This window comes from Alternaria hordeiaustralica, assembly GCF_023758085.1.
Source record: "Alternaria hordeiaustralica strain BMP 2776 chromosome Unknown scaffold_10, whole genome shotgun sequence".
NCBI classification, from domain to species: domain Eukaryota; kingdom Fungi; phylum Ascomycota; class Dothideomycetes; order Pleosporales; family Pleosporaceae; genus Alternaria; species Alternaria hordeiaustralica.
This window is the reverse complement of record NW_026056782.1, coordinates 871,573-889,708: the sequence shown is the minus strand read 5'-3', so window position 1 is coordinate 889,708 and position 18,136 is coordinate 871,573. Positions and strand designations below refer to the sequence as shown.

Genomic DNA, 18,136 nt, shown 5'->3' with positions numbered 1-18,136 from the left:
CCTTCGTTCTATTTAGTATGCATAGCAACGCTCTACGTAGCTCTATTTGCAATGTCCCTTTGATGGTTCCCATCAATCAGCGAACTTGTAAAAATATCCATTAAACTCTAGTTGATGCTGCTTTTTGCTGACAACTAGTAAGTAGCAACGACATACACCAGTCTTTCTACGTAGAATCGCACGTTGAGTGTTGTCACGGGAACTATCACATCACTGTGAGATTGAAACGTTATGCAATCGGTTTGGGATACCACGAGTACGTTGGGGGAAGAAGTGTGGATATATGTTGTCATGTATCCTCCACCACATTCGAGTAGCGAATAACTAATTACTTTTCTGCTTGTGACTTTTGGCTCTCACTCGTCAGCCACACACATGCTGCACTATCCCTCGAGATGTTCGGCGGCCACCTAACTTGACCCGGACTGGCTACTATGAAACGCGTCTTTGGCGACGTTGCATGCTAGACTTCATACAAACAACCAGCACAGGAGATCGACCGCCGATGAGGGGACAGCCATCTTCCTCATCTTCCTCATCCGCACCTTCATCATCATCCAGCAGGCTCACAGTGCGTCCTCTCAGGCCGCGCTTCTTATTGCCCTTTTTAGTCACCCCGGTCTTGACATGCCCTTGTGGGCGGCGCTGGGAGGGAGGCGTGTTCTGTTTGTGGAAAACCTCTTCAACTATCATCCTCAAGGAAGAAGTAGTTTCCACTCAATTTCTGCTCCTGGTCAAGCTGGGACTTATCCTTGTTGATACGAGGGCGGAAGGAGTTGGGGTCACGGCGGAAGGTGACGTCCAGGTTCTTCAGGAAAGAGTTGCAACCAGTGAGGAGAGACTCAGGTTTGTTGGCGCGAGCGTTGACAGCAGGTTGGCCGTCAAAGACAATGACGCGGTCAGCAAGGTAGGTGGCCATGATGAAATCGTGCTCGACGACGAAAGCGGTCTTCTTGGAGTGCATAATGAAGCGCTTGATGACACGGGATGCAACGATACGCTGCTCGGAGTCGAGGTAGGCACTAGGCTCATCGATAAGATAGATGTCAGCTGGCATACCAAGGGCCAGGACGATAGCGACACGCTGCAATTCACCACCGGAGAGGTTCTGCACTTCCTGGTCGATGAAGTCATCCATCTTAAGCGGCTTGTAGACATCGGTCTGGAACTGAGGGCTGAGGAAAGCGGTCTTGATCTTCTTGAAGAAGAGCTGGCGAACGGTACCCTGGAACCTGGGAGTGATGGTCTGGGGCTTCATGCTGATGCTCATCTTGGGGATCTTGGTCTCGCCGTCGGGCTGCAGAGCGCCGGCAAGCATCTTACAGAAAGTGGTCTTTCCGGTACCGTTCTCGCCCATCATGACGATGATCTCAGAGTCAGTGAAGTTACCAGTCTCGATGTTGAGTTCAAAGCTTCCGAGGGTCTTCTTCATGTTTGGATAGCTGTAGCCGCGGTTGTGGTCAACCATGTATTCGTCACCAGCCTCTGCGATGCGGAACTGCAGCGATTCCTCACGGAAACGCAAGTTCTCGGTGGGAATGTTACCATCCAAGAAGATGTTGATACCTTCACGGACGGATGCGGGCAGTGTGACGACACCGTAGACGGCGGGCTTTCCGTAGAGGACACAGATGAAGTCAGAGAGGTAGTCGAGGACGGACAAATCGTGCTCGACGACAATGACATAGTCGTCGGGGCGGAGCAGACTGCGGATCTTGCGGGCAGCGGCGAGACGCTGCTTGACATCCAAGAAGGATGACGGCTCGTCAAACATGTACACATCGGCCTGTTGGACACAGACAAGCGCAATAGCGAAACGTTGCAGTTCTCCACCAGAGAGTTGTCCAATGTCACGCTCAAAGATGTGGCGCAGCTCCAACTCGTCAATCATCTCATCGAGGTTCTCCATCTGGCTGCGGGCCCCAATGAGCTTGCCGACGCTGCGCTCGGTCGACTTGATGGCCTTGGGAAGTTGGTCGACATATTGGGGCTTGACGACGGCCTTGAGGTTGTCTTCCAGGACCTTTGTGAAGTAGTCTGCGTGTTGTTAGCGAGTGATTTCTTTGTCCAGGAATCAGTGTCATACTCTGGAGTTCAGAACCACGGAAGTACTTCAGGATCTCCTCCCAGTCTGGCGGGTTATCGTAGCGGCCGAGGTTGGGCTTGAGCTTGCCACTGAGGATCTTCAGCGCTGTGCTCTTGCCGATACCGTTTGTTCCCACGAGACCCAAGACCTGGCCTGGACGGGGCATAGGCAGCCTGTGCAGCTTGAAGCTGTTCGCCGAGTATCGGTGGGTGACCTGGGTCTCGAGGTTGGTGGGCAAGTTGATGATGTTGATGGCGTCGAAGGGGCATTTCTTGGGGCAGATACCGCATCCAATGCAGAGGCGCTCAGAGATGAAGGCGATTTTGGACGAGTTGTCGACTTCGATGCACAGCTTGCCCGTGCGGACGACGGGACACGACTTTTTGCATTCTTGGCGGCATTTCTGGGACGTGTTAGCACAGGGAAGGCGCGACCGAGGGGTGGCACTTGCCTTGGGCTTGCACTGTCAAGCGAACATCCTCATGTTAGTCGGGGATCAATTTTTGAGTGTGGAGGGGTAGTGGGGTACCTTGTCTGAGTTGACAATAGCGATACTGGACGGTGTTAGCAAATACACGTGGGTGAGGTCTTTCACGACATGTGACGTACCGGGTGAGCTTGTCAGACATGTTGGCGGCGGCTTTGTTGTTGCGGCGGTTGCGGTTGTGGGTGGCCCTGGAGTCGCAAACTGAGATGAGGCTGACGGCAATGCAGTGCGTGGGTGGACTCGGCGACAGTCACTGCGAGAGAGGCGCGCGCGGATGCTGGAGGCGGAGAGTGAAGGGAAGGGAAGGTCTCCAACGACTGCACGGGTCGGAGAGAACAATGAAAGAGTTGACTGACGTTGTTGGCGAGCACGCTGGGTCAGCGATTTTGGCGGCTTGTGATTGGGGCATACAAAGGCGCAAGGTTGAAGGCCCGAGCGCGCGCCTCTCTCCAGGGCTAGCAATGAACCTCCGCTTCCACAATCTACCCACACCTCACCCTACCCCCAACCCCCACCCGACTCTCACACCGAGGGTATCTTGACCATGGACTGTATGTATATTCCCTTTTGAGTCTCCCGTCGCGTCTGCTTCACCCGCGGTTCTGCCTATATCGCCGGTCGGCGGCCTTGTCCGCGTCCATCAATCCCATCGCCAGACCACGCCCACGCATCCAGCAACTCGCCTTTCACGTAGAACACGCTCTTCCGCGGCCCAAAGAGCGCCTATATCAGCCCTCCACCACCGTGCACTCTCTCCCCGTCCACCCTCCGGCTCGCGCGACTCCACCGCCTTTCTCCCATCAGGCGCTCGACCCCCAAGACCGCATTCCATCAGACTTCCATTGTGCAAGTCACTGCCCTGGTTCCTGGTCGCGTTCTGGCTATTCTGGATCGCGTAGTTGCGCTCTATCCAACGCACCCGCTCCGAGCCGCCGGAGCCCACAGAAGGTCGAAATATCGTACTGACCATCCACACAGCCGCGTCCATCATGATGCCCTCTTCACCAGGCCATGTCGCCTCGTTACCATACACAAACGGCCATTTGTCGCCTCTCGCAGCCCATATGACGACCGCCGATAGCTCCTCCCAACACAGCGACAACGACCAGTCCGACACGCAAGAGGCCGCCGCAGTCGACCCAGCCTCCGATGTCGACGCGCCGGGCGAGGAGTACGACGAAGACGACGAGGTAGCTGCTGCTTCAGACTCGTCTGAGGATGTCGATGCAGAGGGCGAGCCGGACGGCGACTACGACTCTGAGTCACCGCCGTCTGAACAGGCAGAGAGCGACCGCGCCCGCAGTTCATCAGAAGAGTCAAGGCGGCCACCGAAGCGGAAGGCTAGCGATGAGAAGGAAGACTATATCGAACAGAACCCGGAGCTATATGGTCTGCGTCGCAGCGTACGTGGCATCTCCAGTCTGCATGTACATGAGCTAACTCCAGTCCAGGGTCGTGCCCGCCCTAGTCGTCGCGTCGTAAGTGACCCCCAGTCGATGGAAGAAGCATCACTAACAGTCTGCAGGTCGATAGCGATGATGAAGATGATGAAGACTACAGCTCTGATCAGCCCCGCAAGCGACAGCGGACAGCCTCGCGGAAGAGTTTGTCAACTCTCACCTGCCCATCTGAAGTCGTACTAACCCGTCTGCCCAGCCTCAAACCAAGCCACACCAGTCTATCGCTCAGCTGGCTCCGACTCCGAGTCGGATGGCTACGTTGGCGCCCGTCGCAATATCCCTACCAAGAAGCAACGCCAACGTCAGCACGCCGTTGCCGCAGGCCGCGAGCCCCCATCACAGGCCGAGGTCCGATTCTCTGCACGTCGCACTGTCCAAGTCGCCAACTACAACGAGGAAGAAGACGAGGACGAGTTCGTGGAAGAGGACGATGAGATGACCCCCAACTACTGGGCGACCGCGCCTGAAGACGCTGGCCCCGTCATCGACAAGATCCTCGACCACCGGCCGAAGGATGGACTAGGTAAGAATAGTCAGTGGTGTCATGTGCTAGCATGTGTTAACAAACAATAGAAATGGATCCTTCATTCGACAAGCGGGATTTCGAGTACTTGGTAAGCACTGCTCACAGCCATGGTCCCAAATACGCAGTACTAACTCGTTGTCTCAGGTCAAATGGCAAGACAAGGCTCACTACCACTCCACGTGGGAAGACTACAAGACCGCAGCTTCGTACAAGGGCTACCGCAAGCTGGACAACTACTACAAGGGCCCTGTCCAGAACGACATGTACGTCTACAGCCGCAAGAACGCCGACCCGGAAGAGTACGAGCAGCACATGGTTGCACGCGAAGCCGAGCGCGAGAGCCAGCTTGACTTCCACGTCGTGGAGCGTGTGATCGACTCGCGAGACGGCGAGGACGAGACAGAGTACTTTGTCAAGTGTAAGTCGACTCACCCCATCCCTATCTGGATTACCTAACGCTGTACAGGGAAGGGACTGACTTACGAGTTCTGTACCTGGGAACCCGCGTCGCTCGTCAGCCGGTTATCGCAATCCGAGATTGACCGATTCCTCGACCGCTCATCGAACCGGCCCTCTTCCGATGCCCGCGAGGCGAACCCGAACACTCGCAGGAAGTTCGTCAAGTTGGACACCCAGCCTGACTACATCAAGTTTGGTCAGCTGAGGTCCTTCCAACTTCAGGGTGTCAACTTCCTTGCGCACAACTGGTGTCGCGGCACAAACGTCATCCTCGCCGATGAGATGGGTCTGGGAAAGACAGTGCAGACGGTGTCCTTCATCAACTGGCTGAGGCATGATCGGAGGCAAGACGGCCCCATGATCTGCGTCGTGCCTTTGTCGACCATGCCTGCCTGGGCAGACACCTTCAACAACTGGACACCGGATGTCAACTATGTCATCTACACCGGTAGGGAAGAAGCCCGCAGCATCATCCGAGAGAAGGAGCTCCTGGTCGACGGCAACACCAAGAAGATCAAGTTCAACGTGCTCCTCACCACATACGAGTACGTTCTTGCCGACTGGCAGTTCCTACAGAGCATCAACTGGCAGTTTCTTGCTGTCGACGAGGCCCACCGGCTGAAGAACCGCGAGTCGCAGCTGTACGATAGGCTCCGACAGTTCAAGGCACCATGTCGACTTCTTATCACTGGTACTCCAATCCAAAACACCCTTGGAGAGTTGGCTGCCCTGATGGACTTCCTCATGCCAGGAAAGATCCAGGTTGATGAGAACGTCGACCTTGCTTCGGAGGACGCCAGCCACAAGCTTGCCGAACTCAGCTCAGCGATTCAGCCATACATGATTCGCCGCACCAAGGAGAAGGTAGAGAACGACCTACCTCCCAAGTCTGAGAAGATTCTCCGTGTCGAATTGTCCGACATCCAGCTGGAGTACTACAAGAACATCCTCACGCGCAACTACGAGGCGCTCAATGAGGGTGGAGTCGGCCACAAGCAGTCTCTACTGAACATCGTCATGGAGCTCAAGAAGGCTAGCAACCATGCTTTGCTCTTCCCCAACGCGGAGAACAAACTTGTCAAGCCCGGTGCGACCAAGGATGAGACCCTGAAGGCCCTCATCACCTCCAGTGGTAAGATGATGCTACTGGACCGACTCCTCGGAAAGCTCAAGGCCGACGGTCACCGCGTGCTCATCTTCAGTCAGATGGTCCACATGCTGGACATCTTGACCGACTACCTGAAGCTACGCAACTACCCATTCCAGCGTCTAGATGGAACAGTCCCAGCAGCAGAGAGGAAGATCGCCATTGATCACTTCAACTCTCCCGGCAGCGAGGACTACTGCTTCCTTCTATCGACTAGGGCTGGTGGTCTCGGTATCAACTTGATGACTGCTGATACTGTCGTTATCTTCGACTCCGATTGGAACCCTCAGGCGGATTTGCAGGCCATGGCTCGAGCCCATCGTATTGGTCAACAGAAGCCTGTAAGCGTCTACCGTCTTGTCTCCAAAGACACCATCGAAGAGGAGATTCTGGAGCGCGCTCGTAACAAGCGCATGCTGGAGTTCATCACGATCCAGCGTGGTGTGACCGATCGCCAGCAGAAGGAGCTCAACGACAAAATGAGCCGTGCTGCAGCAGAGCCCAACTCCGCCGACGACATTAACAACATCCTCAAGCGCCGCGGACAGAAGATGTTCGAGCAGTCTGGCAATCAGAAAAAGCTGGAAGAGCTCGACATTGACTCAGTCCTGGAGAACGCTGAGGAGCACAAGACCGAGCAGGCTGCCGGTCTTACATCTGATGGTGGCGAAGAGTTCCTCAAGAACTTTGAGTACACTGATGTCAAGATCGACCTCGAGTGGGACGACATCATTCCGAAAGAAGAGCTGGAGGCAGTCAAGGCCGACATCCAGCAGCGGAAAGACGAAGAAGAGACTCAGAAGCTTCTTGAGGAGAGCGCACCCCGAAAGCGGAAAGCAGCCTCAGCCAGCGCACGCGAGCAGCGAGCAGCAAAGAAGCGAGCCCTTGAGGCTACCAACGTCGAAGCCGACGACGATGAGCAATCTGAGCCAGACGACAACGTCAAGCGCGACCCCAAGCGGCCTCTCAACACAAAGGAGGCTCGTAACCTCATTGGCGCGTACTGCCGATATGGTTCACTCGAGGAGCGTGGCGAAGAGATGCTCCGCGCAGCTAGGCTTGTTGGTCGCGACATGGAGGTCGTCAAGGCCACTCTTGATGAGATCATCTCCATGAGCACGCAACTCGTCAAGGATGAGCAGACTAGGCTCAAGAACCTGGAGGCTGAGACCAAGCGCCCAATCACGAAGAAGGACAAGAAGGCTGTTCTTTTCGACTTTGGCAAGGTCAAGAAGGTCAATGCTGAGACCATCCTTGAGCGCCCCATCGAGATGCGCGTCTTGAAGGAAGCGGTTGAGGCAACTCCCGAGTGGCGCAACTTCCGCGTCCCGGATGCCATCAAGCCTGCGAGCTACTCCTGTCCCTGGGGCGCTCGCGAAGATGGTATGCTTTGCATCGGTATCCAGCGCCACGGCTACGGTGCATGGATTCCCATCCGTGACGACCCAGAGCTTGGTCTTACCGACAAGTTCTATCTCGAAGAGCATCGTGTCGACAAGAAGGAGGAGCGCACGAAGGGTGAAGAGAAGAACGCCAAGTCTCCCGGCGCCGTGCATCTGGTTCGTCGCGCGAACTATCTGCTCACCGTACTCAAAGACAAGAGCACAACGGATCCCAATGTCAAGCGCATGATGGAGAACCATCACCGCAACAACAAGAAGCACCAGCTCAACATTGCGCGCCGGACAGATAAGGGCGTCTCTGCTAGCCCCGCTCCAGCTGGCTTAGCACGTAAGATGCAAGGACGGGATTCAGAGCGTCCTTCTCATCGGGCAAACAGCAGCAGCGAGATTCGACGTCCTGATAGCCGGACTGAAGGCCGCCATCACGATAGGAAACGTGACGATCGCCCTAGAAACAGCGACCAGTACAGGCCCTCGGACTCCCGCAAGGACCATCGCAATGACCGCGACCGCGACAGCGTTGATCGTCGTGTGCACACCTCTGATCGGAACGGCACGCCAGAGAACCGCCGCAAGATCAGTGGCGACATTGATAGGCCGCGTATTAAGGATGATCGGCCTCGCCTTTCTGAAGACCGCCCGCGCTCTCATAGCCAGAGCCAAGTGCCTGACCGCAGCGTGGAAACACCCAAGCCCAAGGAGAAGAAGGCAGACGAGTTCCTTGAGCGCAAGCTCCGACCTGTTCGCGACAATCTCAGCCGCCTTAAAAAGGCGACGCCGAAGAACTACCCGCAGAAGGAAGGCATGCTCAAGATCCTCAAACAAGAGCTGGTTGCTATCGGCAACTTCATCCGTCAAAACACCAAACAGAATGAGGAGCTCGAGGATCGTCTATGGTAAGCACTCTCATCAACTTCTCACACACATATATTAATCGATGATAGGACTTTCACGATCAACCACCACTGGCCTCGGCCCGGTGTGACTGTCGCATCGGTCAAGGGCATGTACACTAAGATGGTCACCTCTGAAAGGCCAGCTGCGGCTGCGGCTCCGACGAACGGCCAGAACAACGGCGCCTGAGCACTTCTCCACGTACACACATTCACACACATGATGCTCACGCATCATTACACATTATCTACCATGGGCATATGGCGTTTTCGATTTCTTACGGTGGCACGCCGTCGAGTATATTTGCAGCATAGCGTAGGTGTTCGGCTCGGTTGGCTACTCGAGTTATGACTAGTTACGGGCACTGTTTGATTCTTCGTCTTTCTATTGTATTTGCATGGACAGCCCAATATCAGGGTGCGCCCCGGTGTTCATGACTTTCGCAGGGCGGCGCAAATAAAAATGAGCGTACAGGTTGTTGAAGAGCATGGCGGCACTTGGGATAGTGCGCTTTTACATTACAAGAATGGAAGGTGTCTCTGTGCAGAGAGTATCATTAGTAGCATGTAGATTCAGCGCTTGCGGTTGTGCAAGATGACAATGGACTACACACATCACGCTTTCGCTTCGCTGCATGATGATGGTGAGGTATTATTGTTGACTGCAGCCTTGGCTTCTTGAAGGATGAAATGTGATCACGCGAGTCATCTGCTGCCCAATCTTCATGTTCTACAACCCTACAAGCTGGTTACTGGGCTGTCTAGAGTATTCCAACGGCCCACACGTGGCTTGGAAGCCAAGCGGTGAGGGATATTCGGGGAGCTTCCAGCGGCAGGTTGATAATTCGCAGAGGCATTTGATGGAGCGCGAGGATTGTCGGTATTCTGAGGTCACGCGATCAGCAGCGTACGTTTGCTAGTGAGACAGCTGTGGCTGTGGGGAAGGGCATGTGTGTGTCTGGCTGGGGTTTGTGTGGGAGAGTGTCTAGTGCTCGGGCGATGACGCTCCAATGACAAGGGTCGCTGAAGGATCGTGCTCGCAGCGGTGGCTCCCTGTTGCGCCTTGCTTCCCCGGCGGGCGCCATCAGGGTGTCTTCGGCGCTTTTGCATGGTAGAGTCCTGTGCGAATATACAGTCGCGCGCCATCCACGAAGCCTGAGCAGATGCCTCGCTCCAACACTCTACCATGATACAGATGCTGCGCGTACGGGACGCAGCTCTATGCGGGCTGCTCTTTTGGGCACACGCGACCGCGGCCCCGCCTAACGCGGCTGGCGATGCAGCAAACAGCCGCGCTGCGGGTTCCCGATCCATAGACGCGGATGGGCGACGAAAGCTTACAGGCAGGTTCCTACATATTACGGGTACGTCGGCCATTTGATCCCTGGGGCTGATATCGCGACTAACGCCATGCCGCAGACTTTCACCCAGACCCTTTCTACAAGACATATTCGAGCACAGAAGCCGACGCTGCGTGCCATCGCAAACGCGGACCCGCTGGCCTCTATGGCGCAGAAACCACAGGATGCGACTCCCCTTTTGCGCTCGTCAACCAGACGTTCAAGTGGATTGAAGACAACATCAAGGACGATGTAGACTTTGTTATCTGGACCGGCGACTCGGCGCGACACGACAACGATGACGAAATCCCACGGACGCAGAAGCAGGTCGTGCAGCAGAACGAGTACATGGTCTCCAAATTCGCGGACGTCTTTGGACAGAGCGGCCACGGCCATGGGCCCAACAGCTTCGCGATACCCATAGTACCGACTTTCGGGAACAACGACATCTTGCCACACAACATCTTCACAAGCGGGCCAAATAGGTGGACGACGGAGTTTCTGGACATATGGCGCGGTTTCATACCCGAGGCGCAACGACATCAGTTTGCGCAAGGAGGCTGGTTTTCGGTCGAAGTGATTCCGGGGAAGCTGTCGGTCATCAGCTTAAATACAATGTAAGTGGCGGAGGAAAGCAGGTCTTGAGGGCAGGAACTAAGACGCGCAGGTACTTCTTCACCTCCAACTCCGCCGTCGATGGCTGCGCAAAGAAACGCGAGCCCGGCTACGAACACATGGAATGGCTGCGCATTCAGCTTGATATCCTGCGCGATCGCGGCATGAAGGCTATTCTCATCGGACACGTACCGCCTGCTCGCGTCGACAGCAAGGAGAGTTGGGACGAGACCTGTTGGCAGAAGTACACACTCTTTGGACGACAGTTCCGAGACGTCATTGTAGGAAGTCTTTTTGGGCACATGAACATCGATCACTTCATGCTGCAGGATTTCGAGCACATCGAAAAGGACACGGAGAATGGCAAGATGGGAGCTTTGGATGGCAGATCTGCTCTGGCTGGTGGAGTCCAGCTTTTGGAAGATGGCGAGGTGACGGTGGCATCTGCGTCGGATTATCTGCTTAATCTGCGGGAGGCTTGGGCTCAACTACCTGCGCCCCCGCCGAAATCGAACAAGAAGTCGCGCTCAAAGAATGTCGATGACGAGGAGGAAGAAGAGTCGATGTGGGAGTGGCTCATGGCTATGGTTTCGAAGCCGTCAAAAGACCGGAAGGAAGAGAGGAAGAAGTATCTCGAGAAGATTGGGGGGAGATACGCTGAACGTTACGCGGTAACACATGTCTCACCCAGCGTAGTACCGAACTACTTCCCCACCCTCCGCATCATCGAGTACAACATCACTGGCTTGGAACATCTCAGTGTAGCGTCGAGCCCAATCAGCCCACCCACCATCGAGACGCCAGCCGAACAACTCCCGATTACCCCCACGGATTACGACGAGTATGACAACCACGACGATACCGACGACGAAGACGTAGAAACCACGCGAAAGAAGCATAAGGGCAAGAAGGACAAAAAGAAGCCCCGAAAATACAAGTTCAAAGTCCCAGACGGCCCCTCGAAATCCTCTCCGCCCGGCCCAGCTTACTCCCCACAAACCCTCACCTGGACCCGCCACATCCAGTACTTCGCAAACCTCACACACATCAATAACGACTTCCTCGAGCCCTCGCCCGACACAGCCATCGACGACCGTCTTTCCATCAACAACGATGCTGTTCAGACGATATTCGGATTCGGTGTTAGTCCCGATGGTAGGATTGAGAACAAGAAGTGGAATGAGGGAAAGCACAAGAAACATCAGGGTAAGCAGCCGAGACCCGAACCGCATCCGAATGAGTTTGTGTTTGAGGTGGAATACGATACGAAGAAAGACCACGGGTTCAAGGATCTTACCGTGAGGAGGTGGGTGGAGTATGCAAGGAAGATAGGGGCGAGTAAGGGGAAGACTAAGGATGCTGAGTTGGAGTTTGGAGAAGAGGAGGCCGAACAAGAAGAGGAGGTTGAGATGGAAGAAAACACCGAAGAAGATGACTTCATCATCGTTAAACACAAGAAACACAAGCATAAAAAGGGAAAACACCACAAGAAACACAAGGCGTCCAAGGAATGGTACACTTTTGTTAAGCGCGCGTTTGTGGGCACTATGGATCCGAAGGAGCTTAAACTGGTGTTTGGGGCGGTAGAGGGGGATAATGGGTTGGAAGAGGTGGAGGAGGTTATGGAGTTGTAGGCGTCGTGAGCATAGATTGATGGATGCATGCATTCAAGCGGGCGGAATGGAGTGGAGTGGAGTATGTGCGCTGAGGCATGTTTGTTGATACCCTTTGGCGTTTTTTATGGTCGCCAGAACCTTTTCTTTACAGATGCTGAGGATGGATATGCGTATAGGGTGTGGCGTCGCATTGCATAGGGCTTGTCTGGCATGGCATCTGCGCGAGAATGATGTAGCATTAGGAGTTGAGACGCATACCACCATCAAGAAATAGAAGAATGAGAATCGCATACAAATTCTCTCCGTCTTGAGTATCACCACGTATTACCTCTCTCTCCTTTCCTTGCCTTTCCTCGGCGAGCGCGATCGCGATGAATAGTCGCTCTTGCGCCGTAGACGTAGTAGCTGCGCTTCGCATCTCGACGCAAAGAGACAAGTTTTCTATTTGGATTCCTCGCTAGATATACGAACCCCATCATGCAATTCACTTCCTTTGCTCGCGGCGTTTGATAGTGAACACTACAGGGCTGGTGGTAGCAGCTTGGCACTGGCGGCGGCGGACTGCCCCGCCAATTGACCGACGGAAGCTTCGAGTTTCAATGCGTTCATCTCAGACTTGCAACCAACCATAATCCTGTACCTACCAGAACACCTGTTCATAAGCTTACTACCAGGGAACGTACTACATTGTACCTAATACCCAGCCTGCGAGACCCTTCCAACACAGACATCACGCCGTCATGGTAAGTCTGCCCCACTTGCGCACGTAAACAACGGCTCACAGTCCCAGGCTTTCCAATCCAAGAAGCGCCTCGCGCTCGCCATCCTCGACTTCCTCCAGACCTCGCAGACCGACGGCTCCGTAGCGCCCGACGACGCCGAACAGCTCGAAGTCGCCGCCAACTGCATCGCCGAAGCTTTCAAGGTCGACGCTGCCGATGAGGCCGCAAAGAAGGACGCCATTGGCGACCAGAACCTGCTCGCAATCTACAACGTCTACGAGAAGCTCAAGGGAAAGACGACCGCCACAACTGAGGGATCGTCGTCGGCAAAGGAGGCCCGGCCAGCGACGCCGCAGACACCTGCCGCCGGGTCAGGACCAGGCGGGCCAAACAAGGATGAGGCCGAGCGACTGAAGGGGCTGGGTAACGAGGCGATGAAGAAGAAGGACTACGATGGTGCTGTCAAGCATTACACTGCCGCTCTCGAAGTCATTCCCCTCAACCCCATCTACCTCTCCAACCGCGCCGCCGCATACTCGGGCCAGGGCAAGCACGAACTCGCAAAGGAGGACGCGGAGATGGCAGTCGCTGCCGACCCCAACTACTCCAAGGCCTGGTCGCGTCTCGGTCTTGCTAAGTACGTTCTCGGCGACGCAAAGGGCGCTATGGAGGCATACAAGTCGGGCATGGACGCAGAGGGCGGCGGTTCAGAAGTCATGCGCAAGGGCTACGAGACAGCTAAGAAGAAGGTCGAAGAGGACGGTGGTGATGTCGGTGCTCCCGATGCTGCCCGAGGAGCTGGCGGTATGGGTGGCGGCGGTGGCATGCCTGATCTCTCTGCCCTTGCTGGTATGCTCGGTGGTGGCGGCGGAGGCGGCGGCGGCATGCCCGATCTCGCGGGCCTTATGCAGAACCCGATGATGAGGCAGATGGCTCAGAACCTGATGAGCAACCCGGACATGATGAGCAATCTCATGAACAACCCTAGGATAGCGGAGATGGCTCAACAGTTCGGTGGTGGTGGTGGCGGCGGAGGTCGAGGTGGCGGCGGTGGTGGAAGCGGAGGTGGAATGCCCAACATGCAGGATCTCATGAACGACCCTAACCTGGCTGAGATGTAAGTTGAAGATTTGCTCATTGACATGATTATGACTGACAAAATATCAGGGCCAGGAACTTCATGGGAGGCGGTGGTGCTGGCGCCGGTCGAGGTGCACCGCAATAAGATGCTACAAGTCGATTGCAATGAGTAGATGGTTGATGTAAGCATTGATCTTATGAAAGAGCAGTCTTCACGATTAGAAATATGATACCATGTTCAACTTCGTTTGTATTCATGGAGATCCCGTTCTGAGGTCGACGACCGTCTTGCATACAGCAAGATAAGCTGTGATATCGTGTATGTGATCAGAGCCTTGAGTGGCATCTAACCATGTACCATCCTGTCTCGTCTCTGTTCATGTGACCGCAGCCGTACGCTGCCATAGCCCTCTGATCCTCACTCAAACCTGCGACATCTCTCACCCGCTCAATCCAACTTCAACCCCCAAAGCCCATCCCCCAAATAATGCCCCGCCTCACAAGCCTGCCCCTTCTTAACCCTCTTCATCTCCTCCGTCCCCATCTTCAGCACCCCCACCATACACGCCGTCTCCTTTCCCTCCGCCTCAATAACCACCACCTCCCCTTCCTTCAGATCCTGCGCCCCATACACCTCTTTGTCCTCGTCACTTAACTCCGGGCCTGGTAAGCGGCCGCCGGGGGATGTTAGACCGGGTGCCATTAAGGTCGCGCCCGAGAGCACGAAGCGGATGGCGCCGCGGTCGATGCGTAGTCGGTGGAAGGCGAAGGGGTATTTGTGCACGAGGGTTAGGTGCGGGAGGAGGGCGTCGTCCATGTGTTGGAAGAAGAGGGGCGTGGAGTGCAGGGTGTAGAGGGATACGCGGTCGGGTCTGTGGTGGTGAGTGTTAGCTTTCATCCTCCTGTGCTTGCTTCCATAACGATGGTATGTGTGGTGGTGTGTATGGATAACGTGAATATGGCGCGACGTACAGCTTAACCAAATCTAATTGCTCCTTCTTCGGCAGTATATCCTCGATATACGGTTCTAATCTCGGGTATTCCTCCAGGACTTTTGAGCGGATGGCGCGTTGGGCGCTGGATTTGACCTTTGATTTTGCGCCCGAGGTTATGCTACGTTCTCGTTAGTTACATGTTTTTTGAAGGCGACGCGTAATTCAGCTTACTCTTTCTTGAACATGGTTGCGGTTGTGTGTGGGGAGTTGGGTTTGTATGCGACGGTGTTTAGTGTTGAGACTGCTGCTGCGTAGATTGGTGCCCCGCGATTGCCCCTCATAGACGCGCTAGTGAGGCGGAGGGAGCGCGTGCAGCTGCGCTTTCCTTTGGGCGTTCTCTCACTTCTTTCATCTCAGACACTTGGGAACAATATATCTACTAACCTCTCATATTTAGAATGCCAGCGACAGAGCTACCGGTTTGTCACAGTCTCTTCGCATGTATACCCACCCGCCTTACAATGAGCTTGCATCTTCCTGCTCGATCGATCACACCAATACACGCGTGAAGTATCTGATGCATTATAGCTTGATTCAAGAACCAAAGCTGTCCCCATCTGTACCTAGGTAGCGCACGCATCCGTTACCTTATTAACAATCTGTAGGCAACGCACTGTGTGTGCAGGCCACCACACGACGACGTCATGAGGCTGAGAGCCTGTGGTCCCACTTAGTGTCGGCTCTACTTGTTCCTCATTCCTCATTCAAGCAACTTGTCACACTGCCAATCTCCAGCGAATGCATCTTCGTCCTCGTCTTCTTTGATACTTCGCTTTTCCTTTGGGCTACCGATACCAACAATCGACGATATCCATGATTGTAGCATGACGTCCAGTGCTGCATGCCCCGAAGATACAGCCTTTCTCCCGCAGGCCGAATCGTCGGACGAAGAGATGGATGTTTTTGTGAGCGATTCGGATTGCCAAGTCTGCCGAAATTTCCGGATACCAAATTCAACCCCCATCAAAACGACGTATGCGAAGTTACGGCGCACAGCAACGGATGGGTGCGAGTTATGCAAGCTTCTTCAACAAGTTAGCGAGATAGCTTGCACTGGCGAGAATACAGTTATCCGAGATACTGATGAAGTACACGCGAGTACAGAATGCTCAGGCGTAGAACAGCGCGCAGCACATCTGGACGTGAGAAGGCCGCGGAGGGATGGATGTACGTTCCAGAGGTCCCTCTACTTTCGCCTAATTAAGTATACGTCATGTACTGATACTGTAGATTGGCTTTACTATCATGCAATGTTTTACGCTGCATCAGGTAGGGCATATTTGGCCTATGAGTATATTCGAAGCGGCCGCATTGGCTGCTCACTGACGAATCGTAGGGGACAGCTGCCCTTGGCCTTTCATGCGGCCGAATTACATCCCCGATGAGAGCGCGAGCATTCAGGACTGTGTTCCCTCAATTCGTCGCATGCTGGACACATGCGATACCAGCCACACCACCTGCAAAGCCAATGACCCGCGACTAATCTCGAGAGGCTTGGTGACGCCTCAGTTCATCCCAAAGCGGCTACTCCATGTCAGCGGTGACTGTGTGCCTTTGCAAGTCCATTTGTACGAAACAATGAGTGATGAGACATCTTTGAAAGCGGCTGATATTCGATATACCGCTTTAAGCCACTGCTGGGGCTCTACCCCGGTCATCAAAACCACGACTGACACAATATCTGGATTTAAGACGGAAGGTATTAATTGGCTGCATTTATCCAAGACGTTCCAAGAGGCTATACTGTTGACGCGCGAGCTCGGTATCGACTATATATGGGTTGATTCCCTGTGTAAGTACCATCGACATCTATAGCGCATTATCGTTTTTACTGAGATGTCCTCCCGTGAAAGGCATTTTACAAGACTCTGTGGACGACTGGGCTCATCAAGCTTCTCAAATGGCCGATGTTTTCTCGAATGCATACCTTACGATTGCCGCATCTGCGGCTAAGAACGGACAACAAGGACTACTGAATCGTCGTCGGAGTCTTCGAAAGGTCGAAGCATCTCACAATGACGAGACTTTTGTTGTATGCGTCAGAGGCTCGATATCGCACGAATTTATAGCATCCTGCGATCTCCCCTTTGCATTCCCTACCGACTTACCCTTACGGAGGCGTGCCTGGTGTCTCCAAGAGGAACTGCTCTCTAGGCGGATCGTTCATTTTACAGCGGACGAGATGGTCTTTGTCTGTCGTGCAGCAACAACTTGCGAATGCGACCCTCGTTGGGTACCTCGTTTTCCTTTACCTCAAGTCATTGGCCATGATCCAGCTGACGATCACCCTGAATGTATATGGTATGCTGACCCGGAGGTCTGGAACAACATTGTGGCACACTACACAGCACGCCAGATCAGCTTTTGCAAAGATAGGCTTCCGGCACTATCTAGTCTGACGCATTTCTTCGAAGAAGTCGAAGAGAACTCGGGCCGATATCTTGCTGGGCTTTGGGAATCCCATTTGCCAGGTAGCTTGCTTTGGTGGAATGCTTGCGGTTACCGCCCCGAACCAGAACATTATTCCGGATCTATGCCACCATCCTGGTCTTGGGCATCGACGGAATGTACAGTACGCTATCCTGGCCTGGAGTTTCGCAAAGAAGATTTTGCCGAAGTCCTTGACGTTCGTACCTATCCCAGTTCAGTCGATCCCAGAGGTCTAGTGTCTGGGGGTCATATTACCTTACGAGCGCCGTTGTTTCCGTTGAAAGGGACATGGGAAGACCGCACCAATGCGTGGGAAGAATTTCTGATATACCACAGTGGCAGCCAATCATTCGATTGGTGTGTCACTTGTAGTCCCGACTGGCCCCCGAAAGCCGAATGGTCTGGGGACAACGATTGCTACTGTGTGCTCGACGACCCGGACAGCCCGGAATTGCTGCTCCCGAACCATGTCATCGGTGTGCCAATATTCCTCTTGATCATTCGTACAATCTACGAACCCGACCCCAGTGAAGAGGGCCGCATTCCTTATTCTGAAGGCTACCAGTTTCTGGGCCTGGTGCTCAAACCGCTCGAACACCTCGACCAGATCCAGGCAAAGGCAATGGAGAATTCGGAAAGCAAGCTTTCGTTTGTGAGGGTCGGGTTTGGCATGATGCATCTGAGCGAAGAGGACGGTGAGGAGGCACTTCACCGCTTTGGGAACACGACTGTAACTATCTTTTGACTGCGGATTTGTACTTCACGTTTCACATTCAACTTTGACTACAACTCCTATCCCGTTTCCACACCATACATGGATTGAAATGATAAGGAAATGGCAAAATGTACAAGTACACAGTCAAGCTTTACGCTATAG

General features: G+C 54.2%; 6 protein-coding genes across 6 annotated transcripts; 4 read left to right on the top strand and 2 right to left on the bottom strand.

The window, feature by feature from the left end:
- Positions 1 to 682: 682 nt before the first annotated feature.
- RLI1 (Fe-S cluster-binding ribosome biosynthesis protein) lies at positions 683 to 2,715 on the bottom strand (the record flags this gene model as incomplete). The annotated part of the gene is made up of 4 exons (XM_049388470.1): positions 683 to 2,037; positions 2,087 to 2,489; positions 2,616 to 2,640; positions 2,696 to 2,715. The coding sequence occupies 4 exons, from the start codon at positions 2,713 to 2,715 to the stop codon at positions 683 to 685; spliced, it is 1,803 nt and encodes a 600-aa protein (XP_049244015.1).
- An 847-nt stretch (positions 2,716 to 3,562) lies between these two features.
- Positions 3,563 to 8,651, top strand: J4E84_005877 (uncharacterized protein; the record flags this gene model as incomplete). Its single annotated transcript, XM_049388469.1, has 8 exons — positions 3,563 to 3,976; positions 4,025 to 4,051; positions 4,099 to 4,177; positions 4,230 to 4,556; positions 4,607 to 4,647; positions 4,704 to 4,977; positions 5,026 to 8,464; positions 8,513 to 8,651. 8 exons carry the CDS (start codon positions 3,563 to 3,565, stop codon positions 8,649 to 8,651), a joined length of 4,740 nt encoding a protein of 1,579 aa, XP_049244014.1.
- Positions 8,652 to 9,656: 1,005 nt separating this feature from the next.
- On the top strand, positions 9,657 to 12,050 carry J4E84_005876 (uncharacterized protein; the record flags this gene model as incomplete). The annotated part of the gene is made up of 3 exons (XM_049388468.1): positions 9,657 to 9,825; positions 9,881 to 10,418; positions 10,469 to 12,050. 3 exons carry the CDS (start codon positions 9,657 to 9,659, stop codon positions 12,048 to 12,050), a joined length of 2,289 nt encoding a protein of 762 aa, XP_049244013.1.
- Positions 12,051 to 12,772: 722 nt separating this feature from the next.
- On the top strand, positions 12,773 to 13,979 carry J4E84_005875 (uncharacterized protein; the record flags this gene model as incomplete). Its single annotated transcript, XM_049388467.1, has 3 exons — positions 12,773 to 12,775; positions 12,823 to 13,871; positions 13,922 to 13,979. The coding sequence occupies 3 exons, from the start codon at positions 12,773 to 12,775 to the stop codon at positions 13,977 to 13,979; spliced, it is 1,110 nt and encodes a 369-aa protein (XP_049244012.1).
- Positions 13,980 to 14,282: 303 nt separating this feature from the next.
- J4E84_005874 (uncharacterized protein) lies at positions 14,283 to 15,014 on the bottom strand (the record flags this gene model as incomplete). Its single annotated transcript, XM_049388466.1, has 3 exons — positions 14,283 to 14,706; positions 14,807 to 14,947; positions 15,001 to 15,014. The coding sequence occupies 3 exons, from the start codon at positions 15,012 to 15,014 to the stop codon at positions 14,283 to 14,285; spliced, it is 579 nt and encodes a 192-aa protein (XP_049244011.1).
- Positions 15,015 to 16,863: 1,849 nt separating this feature from the next.
- On the top strand, positions 16,864 to 18,004 carry J4E84_005873 (uncharacterized protein; the record flags this gene model as incomplete). The annotated part of the gene is made up of 2 exons (XM_049388465.1): positions 16,864 to 16,867; positions 17,403 to 18,004. The coding sequence occupies 2 exons, from the start codon at positions 16,864 to 16,866 to the stop codon at positions 18,002 to 18,004; spliced, it is 606 nt and encodes a 201-aa protein (XP_049244010.1).
- Between the last annotated feature and the right edge of the window lie 132 nt (positions 18,005 to 18,136).